We start from the raw sequence: 24,505 nt of genomic DNA, 5'->3' as shown, positions 1-24,505 counted from the left end.
ATCTTCTCCCTCCTGGATAATTAATCCCCTTAAATGAGATAGTGGCTTACACCGGAGGAGGAAATGGCCCAACCCATAATCATTTTCCCCACATCTCAAGCAACTACACCCGGTCTCCGGACCTTCCCTCTTTTTCCTTGCAACCTTAGTATAAATTGAAAGACAATTTGCTCGAATCTGAGTCCAAATCCTCAAATATTTAATGGGCAATCCCAGCTTGAAATAAAACTCCTGACCAAAATTCTCTTTTACTTCTCTATACAAAGTAAGACTCGGAGATTTGTCCACACCTGCTTGCCATAGTTGCACTTCTTGGTCATCAAGTCTTGCACTAAATTCCTTGAAGAACTTTTCCTGATCCTCTGGCCCTTTTCCCTTCTCCCACGAACTTGAAAATCCATTCTCATCTAATATCCTCTTGATTTGTGCTGTCCATGATGTTTTGTTACACTGAAGGAGAATATCTTCATATGCTGCTCGGGCAAGTCTAGTCTGGGGACAATCATATGACAAACTCGCAATTGACAATATGTAAATTGACTAAGTGACTCTATTCACAGTGATCTGACATTATAAACCATCATTGTCAACAAGAAGACATATCTAGTGAAGTCTGAGGCAGGTCCATACCTAAAATTTTCATTGCGGGGAGGGGGTAGTTAACTATAGAAGAAGTCATTTTATGGAATTTTTTTCAGTAATTTGAAAGATGGCAAAACCTTGAGTCCCCCTGTCAGGTAATGCATTGGCTTGAGGTGAAGTCCTGCATTCTTGGGAATACGGGGCTTATTAGACACATTATTACTTATTCCTTGGCACCGGGGTTGTCACCCCTAGTGATTTATCACTAGCTCTAGTATTTTTTATGTTGCCTATTGATGTTTTTTTCTCGCTACTGATTATAGTAAAAAAAAAATTCACCGGGTGGCGACCCTGCTTGGCACAGGAATAAGCAATAAAAATTAGTTGATAGCATCCGGGAAGTTCTCAAAAATGAAAAATTTCGTTCTAAATTAAAAGCAATGCGAAACTGATTGAAAAAAAAAGAAACTAATAAAATTAGGCTTTTGGCGTGTTCTTAGGTTATTTACACTAGGCACCTGTTGTTACTAAAATTAGAGAATTATTACAGATTCAAGCCAGTGAAAAAATTATAGGTAAAATTTTGAAAGTAGTTGAATGAAACTTTCAGGAGTACATCCAGAGCCTTAATGAACTCCTGGGAAGATATTTTGAATCATCCATCTCCACTCCTTGGCACTGACTTTTGATAACATTTAACAATTTTTGTGTTTCAAGAGTTAAACTTTGCAAAATAAGATCTTCTGCTTATGCACAGGAAAAGTGTTTTGAGCCTCAAACCTTTGCTCAGTCCCAAATTTAAAAGGTTTTGAAGATCTTTAAAATCATTTCTTAATACAAGAGGGGAAACCTTTGATATGGCTTAAAATTCTACTGAAATACGAGGAACTGTATTTAAAAAAAAAATTAAAGCTAATGGACAGATGTAACTCAAAGTTAAGATAACCATTTTTTTCTCAGAATTCAGACAGGTTATTCAGACCTCTTATGTATAAAGTTTTCTAAGCCCAGAAATAAGAAAAGGGTAAACACAGTAGTTCAGCAATATCTTCCCAGAATATATTTTTGGCCCTGAATACATTACTGGAACTTCTATTCACCTTACTCAACTACTTTCCAAGATAGCAAGAAGCCCATAACTAGAAATACAGCTTTTCTTTTAAAAAACTTTAAATCGGCTTGGAACTCACTTGTAAAAAACATTAAATCCCAAGTTTTATATTTATATTGTATATTTATATCTATAAAATTCTAAAAAAATATATATAGTGTTCTAAAGAAAAATATATACTTTTCTTAATCTTAAAGATTCTCAAACTTTCAACTTGGGTCAAGAACTGATATCCTTAAGAGCCTCTTTAAATATTGAAAACATGCGAATAATTAAAGATATTACAATTATTCAAAAAAGGTCATTACGCCATATCTTTTGCCTTAAATTTATGTATGTTCGTCACCTGATAAATAATCGCCTATGCAGAATAACTAATATTTTAGTTATAGCTAATACATAGAAATGCAAAATTGTCAGACATAAAATTATAATAATTTTACTATAATAGGGTATAATTAATTTACTATAATAGGATCACAAGGTGATTTGACTTCATTTAACTTAATTCAGTTTAAAAAATTAATAGGTTTTTTTTATTGGGGGGGGGGGGGACAGGCCAGACACTAAAAAGGTAGAAAATAATTGACTAGGGTCAACTTGACAGCGAAAATGTTATCGTCTTTTAGTATTCATTCCTGAATTTCAGGAGTTCATTTGCAAATGCAAAAAGATAAATGATATGACGCTAAAATCTCAACGTAAAACGCCGGCTGGTCGTTTTAACATTTGAGAGGTTGGTACTACATCCTTAAGATCTACAAAAACAGACTAATTATGTAAAATAAGTTGAATTAAGGCCCATTTTTTTATTACTACCAACAGCGGTAACTAATGTCTTCCCACATAATTGTAATTAAATTATTGCTTTGCAGTGGAGCAAGTTTTGGTTGTTTGTGGAGCAAGTTTTGGCGGATTTTTTTTTTGGAGTGTGACACTTTTTAATTATTAAACTGAAATAAAACATTGGACCTCAAATGTTGTACCATATCAGCCAGTTGGATTGGGGTACGCTGAGAGGAGTGGTTAGGGAAAAACATGCATATTCTGGTTACCCAAGAAATATATAGTCATTTTCAACAATATTCTAACAAATTTGAGATTATTAATTGTATCATTGTTTTACGTCTATATTTGCTAGTGACATGAATTATACCAAACGATATTCTTAAATCAAAAAGGTGTTAAACCCAAAGTTTCAATTAAGGGGAGTGAATAAGGTTAAGACACAAAATTGTTTCTAGTCGAGGTGGAAAGTACAGACTATTAGGTCAAGTCGCTCTAATAAGAGTTCAAAATCATCGTAACTTTTAAATATCCTCCAAGGAGAGCTGGCCAATCTATTCAATGCTGAAGTTAATGTGTGTTTTTTTTTTTCGCTCAGCCACAAAGCATATACTTTAGACATCTTACCCCGAAGTTTTTCCTAACTGCTCGCTAATCAAGTGCGACTCACAGGGGACAACAAGAGACTGTACCCCAGCCACAGAACAAACTGAGTGAGGAGGCCAAAGTGCAAGATAAGATATATGAAAAAAAAAGTAAATAGAACTAGTTCTATCACGCCGCAAATCGTGGACAAGAATTTTCTGTTTGCATTAAAGATTTGGTACGTGATAAGCAATAGAATTTTATACTGTAGTTAATGATTTTGTAATTATATGTACATACGCAAAGGTCGGAGAGTTGGAAATATTGCAACAGTTTCTCAAAAATTTTGTAATGTCTGATTGTAATACATAATTCATATGGGAAATAAACTGACTTTCTCAGGCGTCGGTTAGAATGATAAAAAGACGATAAAAAAAAAGTCCAAACCGTTCATCACTGTAACCTTTATAGTTGTTTTTTTTTGTGGGAGGGGGGGCGAATCAGAAACTTAAAAAAAGACTAGGAATGCGTAAGAAAATTTATGTTATAGCCTTAAAAATTTCAGGATTTCTGGGGCGGGGTAGGCCAAAAGCCTCCTTTCCTTTCACATATCTAACTTGGTTCATGGTATTTTTAAGGTACAAGGCAGCAACCAGTGGGTTGGCATATATGAAGGTATATTTTTAGGATATGGAAAATTGTTGTAAAATACAAAAATGTCCAATTCAAGATGTTGTACCAAAAGAGCTACAGTATCAAGATTTGAGACGCGTTGGAGCCTATCAGGACGTTCAGGTACTAAATGCCTAGACCATTTTCATATTTGACACACACCCCTTCCAAATGAAAAGCCTGGGCAAGGACATGCTGCATTCGATAGTTATTTTGAAGTAGACCCTTAACTGTAAAACCCTTCTCTTTCTCAATGTCTCTTTTTTAATTTTTTTTTCTTAATTTAAATCAGCTTCTTCCTCTGTAAATACAATATTTGCGGTCACATTTCTCTTTCTTGCTTTATAGGTACATGTTCTCTCTGAAAGAAGCGATTTTGCGACAAGCCTAAAAGCTGTAACTTGCACCAAATTAACAAAATAATTATCCCGTCGAAACTAAGTCTCAGATATGTTCATTCACTGAGCCAGAAGTTCTACATTACCTAAACTTCTTGTTAGAGGATCCAAACTTGCTTAAAAATTGCAAAGGGACAGTGGCGGTTCTGGCCTCTTGCGCCTGGGGCCTAACTTGATTAGCACCCCCCCCCCTCTGTCTCTCAGAAAATTTTGAGCTCAAATTTTAACAAAATTTTCATTTATTAACAAAATTATTTTCAATTAATTATTATTTTTTATTTAATGATTAATATTTAATTATTATTAAATATTTTATTAATTGTTTCATTTAGTAACTGCTCCCTCTACTTTATTCTAATAAAAATAAATTAAAAAAATTACGAACTAATTACAACCGTCCGATTAATTATTTCAAATTTTGCACCCCTGCAAACTAGGAGAACTGAATAGTATTTTTCGACAGAAAAAAAACGTTTAAATTTACAGTGAAATAAACAATCAAGGTTGTACGAAAATTAACTAACCACTGGGCAATGAATCAGGGGATTGATGTCTTTTCTCTTCACTTCTTCCCGCATTAGAATACTTTCAAAAATATTTTTTCTAGTTTCCCTATGTAACCAAGCGTTTGCTGTTAAAACTGTTATTGGGTTAGACACGTGCGCAGGGGGGTTGATGTTGGGACCCAAGCTCCCTCACCCCAATTTACCTATATATTTTTTTTCAATTTCTCGGCAGTATACTAGATTTTAGGTTTTTTGTTGTTGACTAATCCCCTCTTCCTCCCAAATAACTTCTAAAAAATATGCCTAAATGCAATTCCAAAAAGAGGGGCCCGACTTAGAAAAGAGGAAGGTATTGCAAAACGGTGGATTTAGTTCTTTTAAAGTTATGTATCTTTGAGAATAAGTACGTAGAGCCGTACTGAGAATTTTTGCTCGATGTGGGAAAAATTTTTGTTCGGAAAGGGGTTAAAAAAACTACAAAACGCGACAAAAATTTGTTTACACATGTTTTTGTTACTTTTGCACGAGTCAACGAAAATTGGAGGGGGACATATACATATGAATTTGTTTCGGAAAAGGGGTCAAATTCAAAAGAACACAAAACAACGAAGCATATTACAAAAAAGAAAAAAGACCCCCACCGGACCACCTCTAAATAAGCTTCATTCGCCCATTATATATGTGTTTTAATCGGGTCGATTGTTTAAATTATTGATTTATATTAATTAACCGTATATTACAAACACAGTAATTAAAAAATTCCTCATTATAATGAAGCAATCTTAATAGAACGAAATATGTGCTGAAAGGTTTTAAGATACACGCAAAACGTAACAACTATACTATTAATCACAAACAAAATATAAAAATAAAAATAACATAAGTAGTTAAAATTACGAATTCGTAATCAATAATTCCGATTTTTCAAGCTAAGCGTTATTTTCTTTTCAAGCATAAAGTAAACGTTAAAAATGAAATCAAGCTAAATTACGAATGGGAAATGATAGGGTAAACACTAGGAAGAATCACATACTCAGAAACATCTTCTTTAGGGGGGGGGCTAATTCTACAAAAGCAACGTCACGTATATTGTAGAAAAATTATACATCTGTATTTGCGTTATTTATCTTGTGCTCTGTATGAATATTGTGTTGAATGCCCCTGGATAGCTTATAATAAATTATCACTACCTTTATTGTAGAAAAACATTTAAAATACTCAGATATTGGGGAGGGGCTGAACTCCTAGCACAGCTACTCCGCATAAAGAAATAAAAACATAGAAATAGAATGCGGCAAAATCTAGAAGAACGTAAATAAAAACCAGTCACTTAAAATAGCTGTAAAACACTTGTTTAATCAAAAATATAGTACTTGAAAGCTGAGGAATAGCTCAAATTAATGGAAGGGGTAAATCATATCTTTAAATTTAAATCTTATATTTCGATGTCAAAAAAATATAAATTTATATAACAACTTTCTTAGTTCATGTCACAGTATATAAATAATGTAACTAGTGGTGGTGTTAAACGGAAAATATCACTAGAATCGTGCATTTCTGGGGAAATAACCAAAATTGGTGGAGATACAGATTAAAGCACGCGGAATCCAATGGTGACGGGAAGCACGTCAAGCGGACGCTTGAAAGCACCTTTACGGGCACCCGAAGCGCTAAAAAAAGCGCAAGTTTACCAGTCTCTCTACAGACGCATCAAAACTTCTGACAGCACGTTTTAAGACATGGAGATTCCATTGGTAGCTAAAAAAGCAACGGATAGCTCTGAAGCGCGCAAAAAAGCACGTAAAGCTCAAAATGGAAGCGCCTATTTAATCGAATATAAAAACTGGCAAAAACATGGTTTAGAGTACTAGAAGTTCGACTATTACAAGAAGCTGCTCGAGTTTGTCTGTCCAAGCGCGTATTTGCGCCCTCAAAAAGTGCAAAACTGATGGAACGCTTTGAGAAACTCCGGAAAAAGGGGAAATATAGTATGAAATATGGGTGAACCCAATGGTGATCGGTATAAAGCCGAGCGATTACTCTATAGCGTCTTATAAAGCACCCGGAGCACCAAAAAAAGCGCAAGCTTCCCGACTCGCTACAAAAGCATCAGAACTTATGTTTTCCGAACGAGCTAAAATTCCGAAATGTGAAGGAACAGCGGACTGCAGAAGATCACGAAATGGGCTCGGCATTTCAGAAGAGGCCCCAAACAAATACTAAAAACCTTTTAAATACCCTAATAGAATAGAATAATCCTTCCGAAAGTATGTATGACAGTTTCATTTCCATCGATTCCGAGAGGGTATCCCATTGTCTTGCCATCAGTAGCTGTCGCAGTCTGGAGATCGTTGGCTAATTTCAGTATGATACTTTTATGGAAGAGCGTTTTGTAAAACGTACAAAACCTGTTGATTCACCGATACGCCAAAACAATTATTTTCAACTCCCATTCCATCATCGATACCGAAGTCGAAATCGATCCTTCAGATGGCCAAGTCAGATTCGGCCCTATTTGCCAAGCTCTATATTGGCTGCAACACCAGAGGTGCTGACTTTCCAAACACAAGAACCAGCCTTTCCCTCCTTCCATCTCTGACCAGGATAATCTGAGGTTCGGCACGAAGTCTGGTATTGTAACTGCTCACAGCTTATTCTTCTGAAGTTGTGACCAAGAAACCTCACCCCGATTCCAAGGTTTTTGACGGTGCTGTCCCAGTTCACCTTATAAAGCCAAAAAGCAAGACGTTTGGACAATATGTTACAGAAGAAATCTGTCAATACCTTCGTAAGCATTTCACAAGCGAAACACAGCGAGTTGACGCCGTCTTTGGCGTTTTAAGTCCGACAGTTTAAAAACGTCTACATTAAAAAAACATGGCAAGCCTATGTATCTGACGAAGGTTGAAGAAAGAACGCCAATTCCAAAAACTGGACTAGTTTCCTTCAGTGTTTAGACAACAAGCAGAGCCTATTCGAATTCATGGCAAAAAAAAGGGATATGAGACACTGTTACCAATCATTTGGTTGTCGTGACTTCTAGTGACAGTGCAAGAAGTACAATTCCATCTGACTTGGCTGAAATTCATCCTAGCAACCAAGAGGAGGGAGATGTGCCTCCATCAAGCGCGCTGCAACATGAAATTCATCACTCTCAGAACGGTTGATTCATATATAGTTGTTCTGCTCATCGCAAAGTACTTTCTTATTGGGATTGATCAACTGTACGCAGCATACGGCCAAGGGAAGAGTTCCCGCTACATTCCTGTTCACGACATACCAACAGCAGTTGGCGAAGAAAAGGCGCAGTCGCTGCTTTTTTCCATGCTTTAAGTGGCTGCGACACTGTGTCCGCATTCCTGTGGCATGGCAAAGGAGGGTTTTGGAAAGCATGGGAAGCGCACAGTGCCATGACATTGGTCTTCAGCCGCCTGTCTTCTCTTTAAGAACTCACTGAAAACGACTTTGCACAGATTGTAAAGTTCATTGTGCTTGTATATGACAGATCCAGTTGGAAAGAGTCGTTAAACAAGTTAAGGAAGTATATGTTCACAAAAAAAGGACCATCCATGGACAGACTTCCGCCAACCCAGGATGCGCTAAACCAACACATTCGGCACGCTTACCTTCAAGCCCAGGTATGGTCCAGTTATCATCTTGTCATTATTCCCGAAAAGAGCCCCAACGATTATGGATTGTGAAAGACCATTAATGGTCTTCGGGCTCCCCAATGATCAACCCTGCCCCAAGCTTCTGTCGCCTGTCGAGAGCTTATACGATGCAGTTGCAAAAATCAGTGCTATGGGCACTGCAACTGCAAGAGCAACTCACTTGAGTGCACCGAGTTATGTTCTTGCCGCCGGTCCTGCCAAGTATAGTGAATTTTTATGTGTTATATATGTTGCTGTCCCTTTTAATTTTTAAGCCTAAATTAGAATATCGGTTGCTCAACATGGGATCTGATATTTCAGCGAAGTACCATACTATGTGATCATTCTTGCCTTATTTTGTATTCCATTTTCCAATTACAATGACAATCAAGACAAGTTAGCTAAAGTAGCAAACGGAAATGGCTTTTTTGGCTGCGCATCTCCGAAAAAGTGCCATATAGGTCTATATCTGTGTCCGCAATCCTTCGTTCTTTTCGTGTCATTCAGCGTAGTGGGCTCTTCTGGACGCTCTAAATCGCGCTTCGTATTGCATGTTCGATGTCATCTCGAATTATCGCTTGCTTTAAGAAACTAATGTTTTGTAAATGTTTCTATTTTCACAGTTCATTTTTGTAAATGTTTCTAGGATCACAGTTCATATAATTATCCAGTAAGTTTATCGCAGATCATTTCTGGTCTTCGTTCTCAGTGCGAACAAAAAGCTCCTCCCACTTCTTCGTGCAGTTATTAATAGCGAGTTTCCACTTGTTTCCGATTGTTTCGCGCAAAGTGCATTATTCGTAATAGCGGGTTTCCACTTGTTTCCGATTGTTTCGCGTCTGACTTGTCTACCCGTGAAAAGATCTGATGCCGCTTATGTTTTTACGTTCTCTGGAGCACTCGCATCCCGGTCCGGGTTTTTATAATGGGTGAGATAGGGAATGATCATACTGGATAATTATATGAACGGTGGACCGGATTCTGGCTTACAGATTCACTTTCTTTTCAACAACACTTGACTCTCGGTATTTCAAACCGTGTTTCTACTAAATCTGAACTTTCTGAAACAAGCAGATGAGTTTTGCGCTTTTAGTGCACTTTTCAGCGACTGCAACGGTGCTATAAAGCGATCGCTTGACTTTCTATCTGTGATTATTGGGCCCCCCATACTTTGTACAAAATTACCACTTTTCCGGAGTTCTTCAAACTTTCCATTAGTTTTGCGCTTTTTGAGCGCACAAATTTGCGCTTTGACTCGCTGACTCGAGCTGTTGCTTATAATCTTCAGACTTCTAGTACTCAAAACTATGATTTCGCCTGTTTTGGTATTACATGGGATAGGCGCTCCTATTTTGCGCTCTATTGTGCGCTTCAGAGCCATCCTTTACTTTTTATATAGCCGCCATTGGAATCGCCATATCTTAACATGTATATTCAGAGGTTTTGATGCTTCTGTAGAGATGCTGGTAACCTTTCGCATTTTTTAGCTCTTCGGGCGCTCGTAACGGTGCTTTAGAGCGCCCGCTCGACGTGCTTCTCGTCACCATTAGATTCCCCGTGCTTTAATCTATATTTCCACGATTTTCGTACTTTTTGCCAGAAGTGCACGATTCTTATGCTTAACAGCCCCGCTAAACAGTAAGATCACGGTTCAGTGGTTTTTGGCTACTACATCCTTGGCGCGCAAAAACAACCCCTCTCATTTAATCTGCCATCAGTGGTCCAGTGTATATTACCCTGGAACGCGTCTTTTCACGGAAACTTCCTCAAAATGCCTTTAAAAGAAACTCGAGGCTTCGAAACCTACTTGTAATTCCTAAAAACATCTGATAATAAAATCGCACTACTAAATACCGATTTTTATAAATGTATTTGGATAAAATAATTTAAAATTAGACTCTTTAAAATTTAGTGTTACAAAGGTGAATCTAAGTTTCGCGTTCAAGGGAAATCTGACTTGTCTACCGTGAAAAAATCGTTGTCGCTTATGTTTATACTTGCTTAAATGTTCTTCGGAGCACTTGCATCTCGGTCCGGCTTTATATAATGGTTGAGATAGGGATTAGGGAATAATCATCACACTATATTGTATTTATACAGTGGTTCATGTGGGGAGAAGCGAGTTAGACCCTCCGTGTTCATCATGTCACTATACCCCCGGTGATAATATTAGTATAAAGCAAAAGCAAAGTGAGTTATTCAAAATACATCCCGTTTTATCACTACAAAACTTTTAACAGAGGATTTCTTTTTCTCATTGCTTCTATAGCCAACAATTTTCCTGTTAAAATGAAGGTAATTATAACAAAAATTATTGAAACTCAGTAATCTAAGGATTGTTCAATATTTTTTAAGTGGATAGTCTGCTAAAATAATAAATAAAATTTCGTCGTAGGCTACTCAGAACAAAAGGGCATACATTACTTTTTTGGGCTTTTTGCAAGCGGGGATAAATCAGGTTTTCAAGGTTTTTGTATGAACAATTTGTTTGCACTTTCGAAAAATTAAATAAACAAAATTTATAAATTAATTGTGGAACAAAATAAAAACGGTTCATTTTGATAAATAGCACACAAAAATGTCTGGTAGTTCTTTAGCTAGGGGTGATTGTTATCGAGGTGATTGTGTATTTTTCAGTCCAAGCAATATTAACCTAAACAAACGCCTGGGGGGGGGGGGGGGGGGTACAAAAAACTTAAAACAAACGCATCAAAAATATGTTTATATGCATTTTTATAACTTTCTTAGGAGTCGGAAAAAAATTTCCGGGGGAAGTCAAACACGGTAGCCCCCCTCCCTGTATAAGTCTTGGAATTTAATTTGTCAGTGCATGAGTTAAAATTTAATTGAATTAATAGTGAGATTTTTTGATAAGATAATATTAGATATTCAAATATGACCCAAAAACGAGAGGATATATACGAAATTATTGCACAATATCCCATTGTTGTTTTTATACATCTATTTTGAAATACTTCATCTGACTGAATATTAAACACACAAATATGAATTATTTTCTATATTTTAATAGAAAAGGTTACAGCAATGTCTTAGGAATAATAAATATGAAAAAAAGTTGGTAAACATAATTATTTATGCACAATTGATCGTCTGCAACTGATAGCATCAAAATTTTCTCAAAATCAGCGCCAAATTCTGACCAAATCCGAAATATCTTGAGAAGAATTTTCTAAATGTGAGATCTTCGTATGAATACAAATAGCAATAAAAAAAAAGCTGGTTGCACATTTCGAATGTTAAATTCGGATAAAGATTGGCATAACTAAAGGGTAGGGAGTTTATAATGACCCATTCGTATTAAAATAATCAAAGAATATGGTTTGTATACGGGATTGCTGGAAAATTCACGGATCAGGTAAAATTCTAGATTAAGGGCTTTTGCTAATCTTGGAAACCAACCTTTGATAACCTTTCATAATCATCATGGGTACTTGTCGGTTATTAGAAACACATTCAAAAATTACATTTAGGTTACATCTCAGAAGTGGTTTCATAGCAACAAAAACAAGTGATGGATGATACAATGCATTAGACTTAGACAGAATGCACTGGACTTGTATAATTTGGGCTATATATTTACACATTGTTGAGGGGGGGGGGGTTAGGTTACGTTAGGTTTCCATAATTTTGTTTCTGAAGTATTATTATATCATCATGTTTTGATATATTTCATTAGGATTAACATAACTTCACTTCTTGGGTATATTTCCAACAACCGACAAGTACTTCATTGTTATAAAAGTGAAACCCTGAGAAATAACTAGATGTACTGTTCAAAAAAGGCACGATAAATGTTTTGAGCCTCATACCTTTGCTCATTTCTAATTTATAATGGTTTAAATATTTGTAATCTATTTCTTCAATTTTTTTTTGGGGGGGGCGCTCTTGGTATGGTTTAAAAATCAACTTAATTAATTGAAATTGCCCTTGAAGAAGATATTGAGAGCCCAAAATTAAGGTATTATGTTTATTATCAAGATTTAGATAGGTAATAGATCTGTCAAGTATGCAAATTTCTAAACCCCAGAGAAAGGGGAGAAACGGTGTTTTGGCAATATTTTCCCAAGGTATTTTTTAGGCCCTGGATTCGTTCCTGAAAAGTTTCATTCACATAACTCAACTACCTTCCAAGATCAACTGAAGACCCCAATCTACAATTTTCAATTTTATCATATACATACATATATATAAAATATTTATTTATAGGAAGGACGAACATGGATCAACGATGTATAGGCCGTTTTCGTCAATCTCCTGTTCGGCTGTCCTCTGCCAAAAACCAGAATCTGCACAAAATTGGGCTTTGAATTGAGGATGGACATCCCCTGATCTTGGAATGAAGAGTCCAATGCCATAGCCCCACTTTTTCTATCAGTTATCCTGATAGAAAATCCAACCTAGTATTCTGAAATCCGACCTAGTATTTCATCAGTTTTCTGCAGCCAAAACCTAGTGCACAGACACACTAGAATGTCACAGTTTAGTAACTACGTTCAGCAGAAAACGGATGGCAAAGCTGGGAAGAAAACGGACTCCGGAAAATCCATTAATGAAATTCAGTGTGGTATCTTCACTTATTTTTTACCATTCTAAAAACGGAAACAACCTAGCTGTAGTTCACAATCCCTCGTTCATGGAAGGACCTGTGTTTACCAGCTGAACAAGCAGTGGCATCAATTGAAAGGGGGTAGGGCTAATTTTCCAATTTCCCAAGATTTTCTGTTACTAAGGCCGTATCCAGGTGGCTATGGGGTTTGAACCCCTCCCAAAATTTTTATTCCACTCGGAAAAAACATAACAAAAATGCAGATAAACAAAATTTTGATGTTCTTTATTGAACCTAGATGCACCCTTGTCTCCGCTCCTAAGATTTTGAAAGGTACCTTTTTGGTATTTTCATTTAAAAATGACGTTTTGGTATATACACTGGAAAAATGGAAAAAACAAACACCAAATTTACTTCTCCCTAGATTTTGAAAAATTAATTTTTCTCTCGTCCCTCAATTTCCACGAGTTGACTCTACTGCGAACAAGGTACCGATACGAGGTATCTGAATTGAATGACACACTTCTTCAAGGCAGCACACAATTGGAAGGTCTGGGGTGCAAGATTAGGAGAACAGGGTGGACGTGGCTAAATGTTTGTGTTCAAGCAGTTACCCCTCCCCCAATAATTTGGAGAAAAAATTATTATATAGCCAATGCCCCTTGACTATCCGGATATGGACCCCTCTTGTCTCCCCCTCCCCCCCCAATAAAAATGTTGAAGCTACGCCCCTGAACCTTTGCACACATTGGGGTGGCGGACGAGCGTGCGCAGCTGTTGACCTCAGTTGGCTCGATGCTCTATTGAGTTGTAGTAGTTAAACGATGGTAATAGGTGATAGACCAAAATGTATGCCCTTGTGTGATGGATTAATCAATTTTTTCTTTATATGAAAATAGTATTTTTAAAAGAAAACCAATGGTCGAATTGTTTTCTTCTTTTTTTAGAGTAAAGGCATAAGAGAAAAATCTCCGTAGCCATATTAGTGGCTCTCAAACAGCTTAGTATCAGAGTATGTAGACCATGGCAGCTAACTGCCAGAGTTTGGCACAAATAGGATTTTCAATTTTGGTAGAAATTTAAAATCTTGCATTGGCAAAAAAAAGAGACAATATCAGGTTTTGAATGAACAAGCTATAAAAAAGAAAATGAGCTCTGTCATTTAAGCTGTTTTTCACTCCGTATGAAACCGACATTAAATTTTACAACAAACTGTTTTATATGCAAAAGTGAAGGTCCAAAAAGGCTTTTAAATTCGATGACTCCAGAAAATATTCTGACTACTAGAGGTGAAATTGGGAGTAAATCAGGGACCAAAAACTGCACTATTATCCATGCTAGCGGAAAACAATATGAATTTTACAATTATTTTTAACACGGGTTTTCACAAATCAACAGCTGGTTTTTCGTAGTTTTCAATGGTCGTGTAATAAGTCAATCTAAAATATAAGAAATACTTCAATGTAATATATCACTCTTCCAACTTGACTAAAAATAGTGTTATTAACAAAGCGAAACCGGACAGCAGGTCAGATTGTATGTTTGTTATTTTGGATCACCTATTAACGGGCTACCCCCAATAGAGTGAAAAAATAAATCCACGAATAAAAAAGTTCTCATTCTAACTAATATAGCTCCCAACACCATTAAAAGCAATAGAGTGCATGTTAGAAAAATGTGAGAACACTGCCACCGTTGTTTAGTTCGTATGTAGATACTACCTTGACTCTTCCATCTGCTCGTCGATTATCGTCAGCCAGAGTAGAAGTTGTGGCAACTCTGTATGAGTCCATGATTCAAAATACCCGACAACTGTCGTCGGTTTTAAATGAGGTTATAATTTTGCTATAATAAAAATAAGGATAAAGCAAAATTAAAAAACTATGTTTAGAACATCGGACCAAGTTCGACCTCTTAGGCCTTGTAGCGTGTCCAATCTTTATTTTGTTTGCACCGTTTAGTGGCGCCGATGAAACACATATGGTACAATCAAGTCTGAAGTATCATTTTTGGGATTAGAACAGACACACTTCTATCCGATTACATATAATTGATCACCAGAGCGCACTGGCACACATAAGTGCCACTAAAATGGCAGTAATCACGACAAAGAGCAATGGCTATAGTATCTCACCCTAACGAAGGTTTCAGACATACCAAAGAAAAAAGAGAGATTACTCTCCTATACTTCCGTTTTAAAAACTGTCCTCGAACTCCATTGGTTTATTTTGGGATGGAATTTTGTAAACCAATCAAATTATTCCTACTCCTGGAGAAAAAAATAACCTTGCATTTTTAAAACAAAATTGATTTTACAAGTGTATTAATCTGGGAATTTGCATCAAATGAATTTGTTTCATACGACGAATGCATAGGTTTATTATTCAAAAACCTGATTGGTTCTTTTGTGTGAAATTTCAAGCCAGTCGAATGAAGGAGAAACTTTTAGACACAACATTTTTTTAAAGATAAACTCACTATTTCTGTGTAGCATATTCCGTGTTTTCTTTTGTTTTTCTTTTTTTTGATGAATCATGGGAAACCCTTTTTATTTATTTAATTTTTACTTTTTCTCGTCGATTTAATTTTGCCATGTTACTTTAAAAATACAGATTCATTTTAATTTAAAAAGAAGTAATTTAAAAAGAAAATAAGTGAACATGAAAATTTTCAAAATAATTACAGAAACCATATCACAAGCTTAAAATGTCACTAAAAATTTAAAGATTGAGTTAAAAAGAATCATTTGTAATAAAACTACGATTGGGTTAAAATTTGAAACTTGTAACATTTTCAGTAAAAAAAAAAATCCAAAATAAAGTGCAACTTTTATATTCGTACATCTTCATCTGTAAACACTCTTCTATGTATTATCATAAGAGAAAATGCGTTATGAAGCAAGACTCTCCTACACAGATAATGCAAATTGGCAAATTCATGTGAGCTCATGGAAGAGGGGTTCCCCACATTTGCTTCAAAAGATTTCCACCAAAGCCTCGGATGGATAAACAAGGGCCCCCGAAGATTCTATATTTTTTCGAAAATCCACTTTGAGCGTTAGCATATTTTCCAGGGCCTGAAATCCCCTATAATCCTTTTGCGGCAACTCTAATTCAATTTCAACTTCAATTTCAAACTATAGTCGCCTAAAACTGAAAATGCGCAGGTAAACAAAGATAGCAAAAAAAAACAGCATAACATATAAAACATATAAAAACATGCCATAACAAAAATAGCAAAAACATACCAGTTCATTTTAACAATAATAAAACAGAAAATTTAATAAGCACCCTATGGTTGATTACGGTTGATTATGGTTGATTTATTAAAAAAAAAAACTATTAAATGAAGCTAGACTTAAATAGAAACTTAGCAAATCCCAATTTTATTTAAATAATTACAAACAGAATATAGAGAAGGCATTATATCATAGATTACATTGTTCTATTGATAATTCAGCAGTAACGACGAAAAAAAAATAGTAAGCATAAGTAGGTATTACCAAGCTAAGACCTATGAAATACACGTCTCGACTTAAAACCTAGCAAAGTCGGAGCTCTAATTCCGATATCTTTCAAGCCACATACATCCCAAAATAATTCTGGCGACTATTCGCTTAAATAAGATGAAGCATAAATCCACATCAAGCGGTCCAGTGGCGACAATTCCCCGAAAATTTACGAGGGGGCAAAATTTGTTTTTTAAATATAGAGGGGGATTCGTCCGTTTTCCATTTCTTTCAATTAAAGTAAATAAAGATTTTTTTCAATGAAAATAACAAAAAGAAAAACACCCCAAAAAAGACAGTTTTAAAATTCAGGTGGGAAATCACAAGCCCCCCTCTCATTGACGTCACTGATGCAGTCAATGAGATTTGTCTCGGTTCTGCGTAAAGACTTGCCAATGATATTTTCAGTCAAACGATCAGATCGTATGAATGTTTTACTCTTCCCTTGTGATTGTCCTTGTGGACCCCCTTTTAAATCTTTTCTGTAACGACCAATCCCTAACATTTATGTTTACGGAAAAAAAATCATTGAAAAAATACTGTCAAAATATAAAAATAAGATTTTAGTAATATTTTCTCAGAATATATTTTAATTAAAACCTATGAAAACTGGTATTCAAGGCCGTATCTATGGGAGAGGTATGAGGCTTGAACCCCCCCCCCCAAAAAAAAAAAACATTTGTCTCACTCGTAAAAGCGTAACAAAAATGGATATAAACAAATTTTTTATGCGTTTTTTGAAGTTTTTTGTGTACCCCCCCCCCCACCCAAAAAAAAACAATCCTTGTGCAAAACCCCCAGAAAAAGGATCTTGGATACGGCCCTGCTGGTATTATTATACTATTCCTATGTTTATGACTTTTTTTATTTATTATAAACTGGTGTTTTTTGGAAGGTAGTGGAGATACTAAATGGCGGTTGAGCTTAAGTACCAAGGGCAGTGAAAATGAAATCTGATTGCTTAAATTAACTTAAACAAAAACAAATTTACACATCTGTAAATTAGTGGAAACTTAAACAAATTTACACATCTTAGAAAATTAGAAAAAATTAGGAACTCCACCTTTAATGAAAAAGACTTCCATAGGCAGTTATACAGTTTTTGGAAGTAGCAAATGATAAATTAAACAAAAGGAGCGTTGTTGAAAAATCAATAAAAATGAGCTAAAAAATTATGCAACTGAACCGCTTAAGAAGGCGCAGCTTTCCTTTGAAGTTGGAGTTATAGGAAACCAATAGAAGGTGAATATTTGAATTTTGAAGGGTGAACGGCAGTGCCGGAGTTTTGCCCCTTTTTTAGAGGGCCTTTATGCCCTGATTACCAGATAAATGTCCTTTTCTTTTGTCCTTCGCGAAGAATAACTAACAAGCGATAGAACGTAAGCAGCATCCTTCGTCGTTACACAGTTATTATCTGTCGTCTTGTCGAAGCCACAATGTTCCCGCTGAACCCCGGAAATCACATAGTTATCGCTCCCGCTGGAGGCTACATTATTATTCCTCCCGCTATATTATTACCACGACGTCTGGCCTCGCGCAGTGGCGGCTGCACAAGGCCCCGCACACCAGTAAGACCGCCTCGGGTGAAAAGCATTGTCGTAAATAAAGCATGTCAGTAATTTAAGACAACCTGTCTGCATATCTAATCAAAATCAAAGTAGCAGAATGGCTAAGTCTATTGCCAGGCAAAAAATACTTAGTCAATCCAATTGGTGAATTTTCTTTCACTTATGGCTGGCCGTTTTTTTTTTTTTTTTTTTTTTTTTTTTTTTTTTTTTTTTTTTATTCATTACCTATTCTGCTCTTGCTAGGTTGACTTCGAAAGGTTATATATATATATATATATATATATATATATATATATATATATATATATATATATATATATATATATATATATATATATATATATATATATATATATATATATACGGATGTCCTTGTTGAAGTATTTGCTTGCTCTTCGTCTTCATACTTTGCCACTGGCTGAAAAAATCCTCGTTTTCTTACCCATTTGATCTTATTTTTCATTTATTATATCCTTTCCTTTCTTGATTTCAAACGTAAAAGCATTGTCAAATTTAACTAATTATCTTTGCTTATTTATTTTCACGAATCAACGTGGAAATATTGATAAAAATGTGGTACTGCCTCAGAGAGTTAATAATTTTTAAATCACCAAAAACCAAATCTTAGAAAATCATGACTTTCAGGTGTGAATATACCTTAAAACGATCCAGGGAAGCAAAAATTTATTTTATTCTTACGGCCTTAGTGCTTAAAGCATTTTCCAGTAGCATTTCTTGTAACATAGACTACATAGTCTTGTGCTGGTTAACTTACAAACACATTATGTTTTAGCATTATGACAACATGTAATATGTCATGTGTAATATTATGACATATGTGACAGTCATGCGCACTACTTTTGGAGAAAATGGCTAAAGATTTTTGAAAGAAGAATATGCAATTCTATATTAAACCGAAAAAGCTTAAAACGTTGTGCCAGAAACTAAGTCAGCGTGATTTGTTCCATTTTTAAAAGTCATGCTCAAAACAACAAATTAACAATTAACTTGTCAATCTTAGCAATAATAAAAAAGGAGATAAACGCCCTTGTTCAAAACAAAATTTATGGAATTGGGGTTACAAGTTCAAAGGGAAGAATAACGGCAAATAAAGCTAATAAACCAGTTTACTAAGTTTACTAATCATTAGTTCCACCAAAGAAACCAGGCTGTTAATGTGGCAAAATATTATGAATTGTGGCAAAATCTTAAGAAAATTCGGGCAAACATGGCATTTAAGTTAGGAATTTCTCGAAACAGAGATGCGTTTCGGCTGTAGGGGGTAAAAAACAGCAAAAAAAAAGGAGAAGTGTTATATAGAAATTTCAGAGAAACTGTCGGAAAGATCGTGGAAATCTTTTTATTCCGGGGGGCAAGTCTTAAGGCTATTACCATGTACGTCATATACAATAAGAAAGAGAAGAATGTTAACAAGCAAAAACTTGCGAACTTTGAAATACTAAGTGATTATAAATAGTCATTGAAGTTAAGCAGGGCCATACAAAGTTACTTATTTCGGATGACGAGGGGGAAGGAGAATAGCTAAAGAAAAACAGCCAAGGAATGCAGCGGCATTATATGAAGAATCTAGAATAAATAATTGCAGTCCCTTAAAATTGCAAAAAAAAATTAAATTCATTTCCTGTGTATGTTTCAGATGTTAGAAGAGAAGGAGGAATGTTACCAGGCAAATTTATAATGAACTACAATTCTTGAAAGTTATAAGAAAGTAGACAAATAATTCGTATGTTTTCTACTTTTTTCAAAATTCTACTCTCTTACCCTTGGAACCAATGGGGGGGAAGGGAAATTTCAGAAATCATGTTCGCCAGCTTGCACGTGCCAAACGTAGCGTAACTGTACCAAGCGTGGCGGAACTGTGTGGCATCTTAAGGTGTACATCCGACAGCGGCAAGTGGGCCTCTCCTCACTTGGAACAAATTCATACGTAAGTCCTTAGAACCCCTTTAAGTCTCGATGAAATTCTCAAATTTAAGGTATTTCGATTGAGTTCGTAACCATTTTCCTTTCTACGATTTTAGCAAAGGAAAAGCCGAAACTTAATACAAATCAGGAAGACAAGCCTTCATCTGTTACGAAATATAGTGAATCTTGGCAATATAATGAAAACACCGTTTCAAACTTGCGAAATCCTACACTCTGACCTTTCTCAAAAATCCCTCGATTTATCTTATGAAGTTTTTGTTTTCGGGAGGGGGGGGATTTCTTTACGTCTGGGCAAAGAAAACCCATTTCACACTAAAATAATGTCTCAGGGCCGTCAGATCTACAATTGAAGGTAAGATTATTGTCAATGTCATACCTAAAGATCGTATCTAACATTTTCACTCTTCTGAGATAACTGTAGAAAGGCTTGCTAAGCTGTTCTCAAAGGGAGTATCAGCAGGGTAGTGTATGCATCAATCATATATCCAGCTTATCCTGCCATTGACAGCAGCTTAAGGTAATTTTGTCTTATAGCCACCATACTCAAGATCTTGTATCGGGAATATGAGACAATAACCGGTTTTTCTGGTCTTTATATGAGACAATATTAGCTTCGACTCGGTGGGAAGCTAAATTGTAGCTATATTTTAATTAAATATTTAGTTGGTATATTTTGTTTGGTTAGGTTACGTATTTAATATAATGCGGCCTGGGCGGCCCCCCTCCCATAATTCTTTGTTGTAGTTTTCATAATTTTGTTGACAAAGTATTATATTTCACCATATTTTGTTTTATTTCATTAGCATTAACCAAATTTCACTTCTTTACAGAACTTGAGTGTGGTGGCTATAGGACACAAGTACCCAGCTTAACAAGCGGGTTATTACCCTGCTGATCCTCCCATTAACAACAGCTTAACAAGCGGGATCTATATTATCCTGCTGATCTTCCCATTGACAACAGCTTAACAAGCGAGTTTTTGCAATTATAAGTGTGAAAATGTCAGATACAACCTTTAGGCCTGATGGTACTGTTGACTGCAAGGTTGTATCCAGAGGAGAGATACCGGGTTTCAACCCCCTTCCCCGAAATCTTTGCCCGACTCGTAAAAAAGTAAGCAACTTACACATAAACAAATTTTCGATGCGTTTTGTAAACTTTTTGTAAAACCAGCTCCGAAAAATTACCTCCCCCCCCCCCCGCATAACCCCAAGATCATCATCGGTGTCATGCCTAAAGGCTGTATCTGACAAATGTCAAATACAACCTTTAGGCCTACAGTGATGAAATGAATTAAGCACAAATAGGCCTATCAGTTCTACTGTTGATGGTAAGACTCCGTAGTTGCCTTATATTACGCACTGATTGCCGCTTAGATTAGGCATAGAAAAATTTCTATTGGAATAGAAAAAGCGCATTTTAGGCCACAAGGTAGTTTCCGAGGTGGGACTTTCTGATAAATATCAGGGAGGGGGAGATCCATAATTGCATCGGGCAAAGCGGAAGTTCAATTGATTTGGGCTTAGCTAAGCAAGTAATGGAATTGGTACTTTCCCATTATCCGGGCCTCTCTAAAAAGTCAAGTTTGGTTAATGCTAATAAAACAAAATGAAATAGGATGAATATATAACAGTTTAGAAACAAATTTCGGCTATATATCTGCACATTAAGGGGGGGGGAAAAAGCATTTCATATATTAAATACCTAACCTAGGGACCTCCCACCCCCCTAAAATCCAAAAAAACACAGTTTAATATCGTATACGCAATGAAAACCTTGCTATCATTGCCTGCTCTACAACAGTTAAGACGTCACAAAACGGGTTTTATAATTGCCAGTCTATAGTGATTAAGCCGAGAGGCCCGGATAATGGGGTTGTACCATGGAATTTTTACGAAATGATGTACACGTAGATGTTGGGTTATGTAAGTTAAATACAACATTTTAGCCCTTTCTTCCCAGGTGTAAAAATAGATTTCCCTTTTCATATGTAAAAAAAAATATGGTACTATCCAATTTTTGGGGCCTCTAAAAATTCAAGTTTGGTTGATGCTAATGAAATAAAATAAAATAGGAAGAATATATAATATTTTAGAAACAAATTTGGGCTATATGTTTGCACATAGGGGGGTGGGGGTAAAGCATTGCATATATTAAATACGTAACCTAACCTAACCTAGGTACCTTTTCCCCCATTTAAACTCCTAAAACCACAGTTTAATATCGTATACGCAATAAAAACCTTGATATCAGTGCCTGCTCTATAACAGTTAAGACGTGAAAAACGGGTTTTATCATTGCCTAGTCTACAGTGATTAGGCCCAGAGGCCCATAAAATGGGATTGCACCAAAAATGCATAAAGGGAATCCTTACTCCCACTCCAAATCAATACTATGTTTCTAATTGTCGACAGAATAAGTGGAGTAAGATTGCCGACTAAGAATTCAATAACTTAATGTTTGATTATATCTGGTTGCACAATCAAAAAAGCCCGAGTCTGCGTAAATATTTAGGATATTCGTAAACATGCTAGAAATTCAGGAATTTGATTGTTTTTAAAAGTTTACACTGGTGTATTTTTTTTCTAGTTAGGACGCCAAATTCGGATAAAAGTCCTTAGAAAATGGCCAAAAGTTCTAAAAATTCAGAGTTCTACACCTGAACAAATTCATGCATAAGTCCCGTGAACTCCCTTTAGTTTCTCATAAGTCCTGATGGTATTTCGATCCAGTTCGTAACCATTTTCCTTTTTATTATTTTAGCAAAGGACAAGTCGTAAACTTTAAACAAATCAGGAAGAGAATTGTATGGATTTGTTACGAAAGGTTGCGTTGTGTTGCAATGACGGCAATATGACGAAAACACCGTTTTAAACTTCCGAAATACTACTCTGATGTTTCTCTAAAATTCTTCGATTTATCTTATCAAGTTTCTTCTTTCTTTATGGGAATCTCTTTAAATCTGGACTAAACGGACCCATTTCACACTATAATAACGAATCCATTAAAAACGATTTTTTTTCTTATACAACACCTGTCATACAAAGCGACTAATTAAGCTTCAGTAGGAACGTCAGATCTACGGTTGAAGGTAAGAAGTTGCAATTCCATCCAAGATTATCATTGCTGCCATCCATAAAAGTCGTATCTGACATTTCCCACTTCTGTGATAATTGCAGAAAGCCGCTTGTTAAGCTGTTCTCAAATGTAGTATCAGCAGGGCAATGCACGTATCAGACACTTCGATCCCCCTGATCTATATTATCCTACTGATCCTCCCGTCGACAAACAGCTTAACAAGCGTTTTTTGCAATCATCTTATAAGTAAAAATGTCAGATACAACCCATAGGCCTGATAGTACTGTTGATGGCAAGGCCGTATCCAGAAGGGAGATACCTGGTTTGATCCTCCCCTCCCCCACAAAATTTTGTCCGACCCATAAAAAAGTAAGCAAATTCCTTTAAACAAATTTTTGATGCTTCTGACGCATTTCAAGAGGAAGGGGTCCATAACTTCACCGGGACAAAACCAAAGCTCAATCGTTTTCAGCTTAGCTTAGTATTTTTAGGCCATGATATAGATTTCAAGCTGGGTCCTTCTGACAAATCTCGGGGGGGGGGGGGGGTCCTAACTGTATCGTCCCAGAACCAAAGTTCAAACGATTTGGGCATAGGTTAGCCAATTGCGGAATTATGACGAGTTGTTGAACACGTAACTGCGTGGCAGCGCAAGTTGAATACAGCGTTTGGTACTTATATATTATTAAATAAAAAAAAACACTTTTTTTAAACTTAAAGTACGGCGCCACCAGAAAACTAAAAACGAACAGAAATGAGTCCGTATATGAAAGTGGCTGTTCCCTACACAACGCCTCGCTCTTTACGCTAAAGTTTTTTATTATTTTAAAAAATAGAGTTGTGAGACAGAGTCAAACTTTAGCGTAAAGAGCGAGGCATTGAGGAGGGGAAAGCCCCTTCCATATACGGAATAATTTCTGTTCGTTTTAAGTTTTAATGTCGCTCCTTAGGCTACTTTCAGTTTAAAAAACTTGTTTTTTTTATTTAATTTCTGATCGTTTTTTAGTTAATGCGGCTTTTATTTGTATAAAAATTTTACTTTTCTTTTTCTAAATGGATGTCTTTACAAATTAACTTACGTAACTAACTTCTATATTCGTATATTTTTCTTTTGGCGAAAAATACAAAGTTGCAGATTTTTGCAGATTTGAGCTTGAAACCTATGTAATAGGGTTTTCAGATACGCTGAATCTGACGGTGTGATTTTCATTAAAATTCTTTCATTTGTAGGGGATGTTTCCCCCCTCTTTAAAATATCGAGTAAATTTTCTCAGGCTCGTAGCCTTTGATGAGTAATACTAAACTTAATTAAATTTATATATTTAGGATCAGCATTATAAACACATTCTTTTGATACATTTATTGACATCAAAATTTCGTTTTTAAAAGTTTCGATTACTATTGAGCCGTATCGCTTGGTTTTTTATTGTTTTTTTTATTACGTATATGTTATTACTTATATGAAGGGGTTCTCCCCTTAGTCAATACCACGCTCTTTACGTTAAAAGTTAAAAAAAATTTTGATACACAAACCCCTGAATCACAAT

At 35.8% G+C, this 24,505-nt stretch overlaps 1 protein-coding gene across 1 annotated transcript in view; it reads right to left on the bottom strand.

The window, feature by feature from the left end:
• LOC148949243 (sodium/potassium-transporting ATPase subunit alpha-B-like) overlaps window positions 1–24,505 on the bottom strand; it is a 156,493-nt gene that overhangs the window by 107,508 nt on the left and 24,480 nt on the right. The window contains exon 3 of the mRNA XM_089092660.1: window positions 14,579–14,702. Coding sequence (XP_088948786.1) covers window positions 14,579–14,650 — 72 coding nt within the window. The 5' untranslated portion in view covers window positions 14,651–14,702. The remainder of the gene's footprint in view (window positions 1–14,578; window positions 14,703–24,505) is intronic.

The sequence above is a fragment of the Artemia sp. Qi Xiang Cuo genome, chromosome 8 (genome assembly GCF_049724085.1).
Source record: "Artemia sp. Qi Xiang Cuo chromosome 8, ASM4972408v1, whole genome shotgun sequence".
Lineage (NCBI taxonomy): Eukaryota > Metazoa > Arthropoda > Branchiopoda > Anostraca > Artemiidae > Artemia > Artemia sp. Qi Xiang Cuo.
Note: the sequence above shows the minus strand (reverse complement) of the source record. Positions and strands in the feature narration are given on the sequence as shown.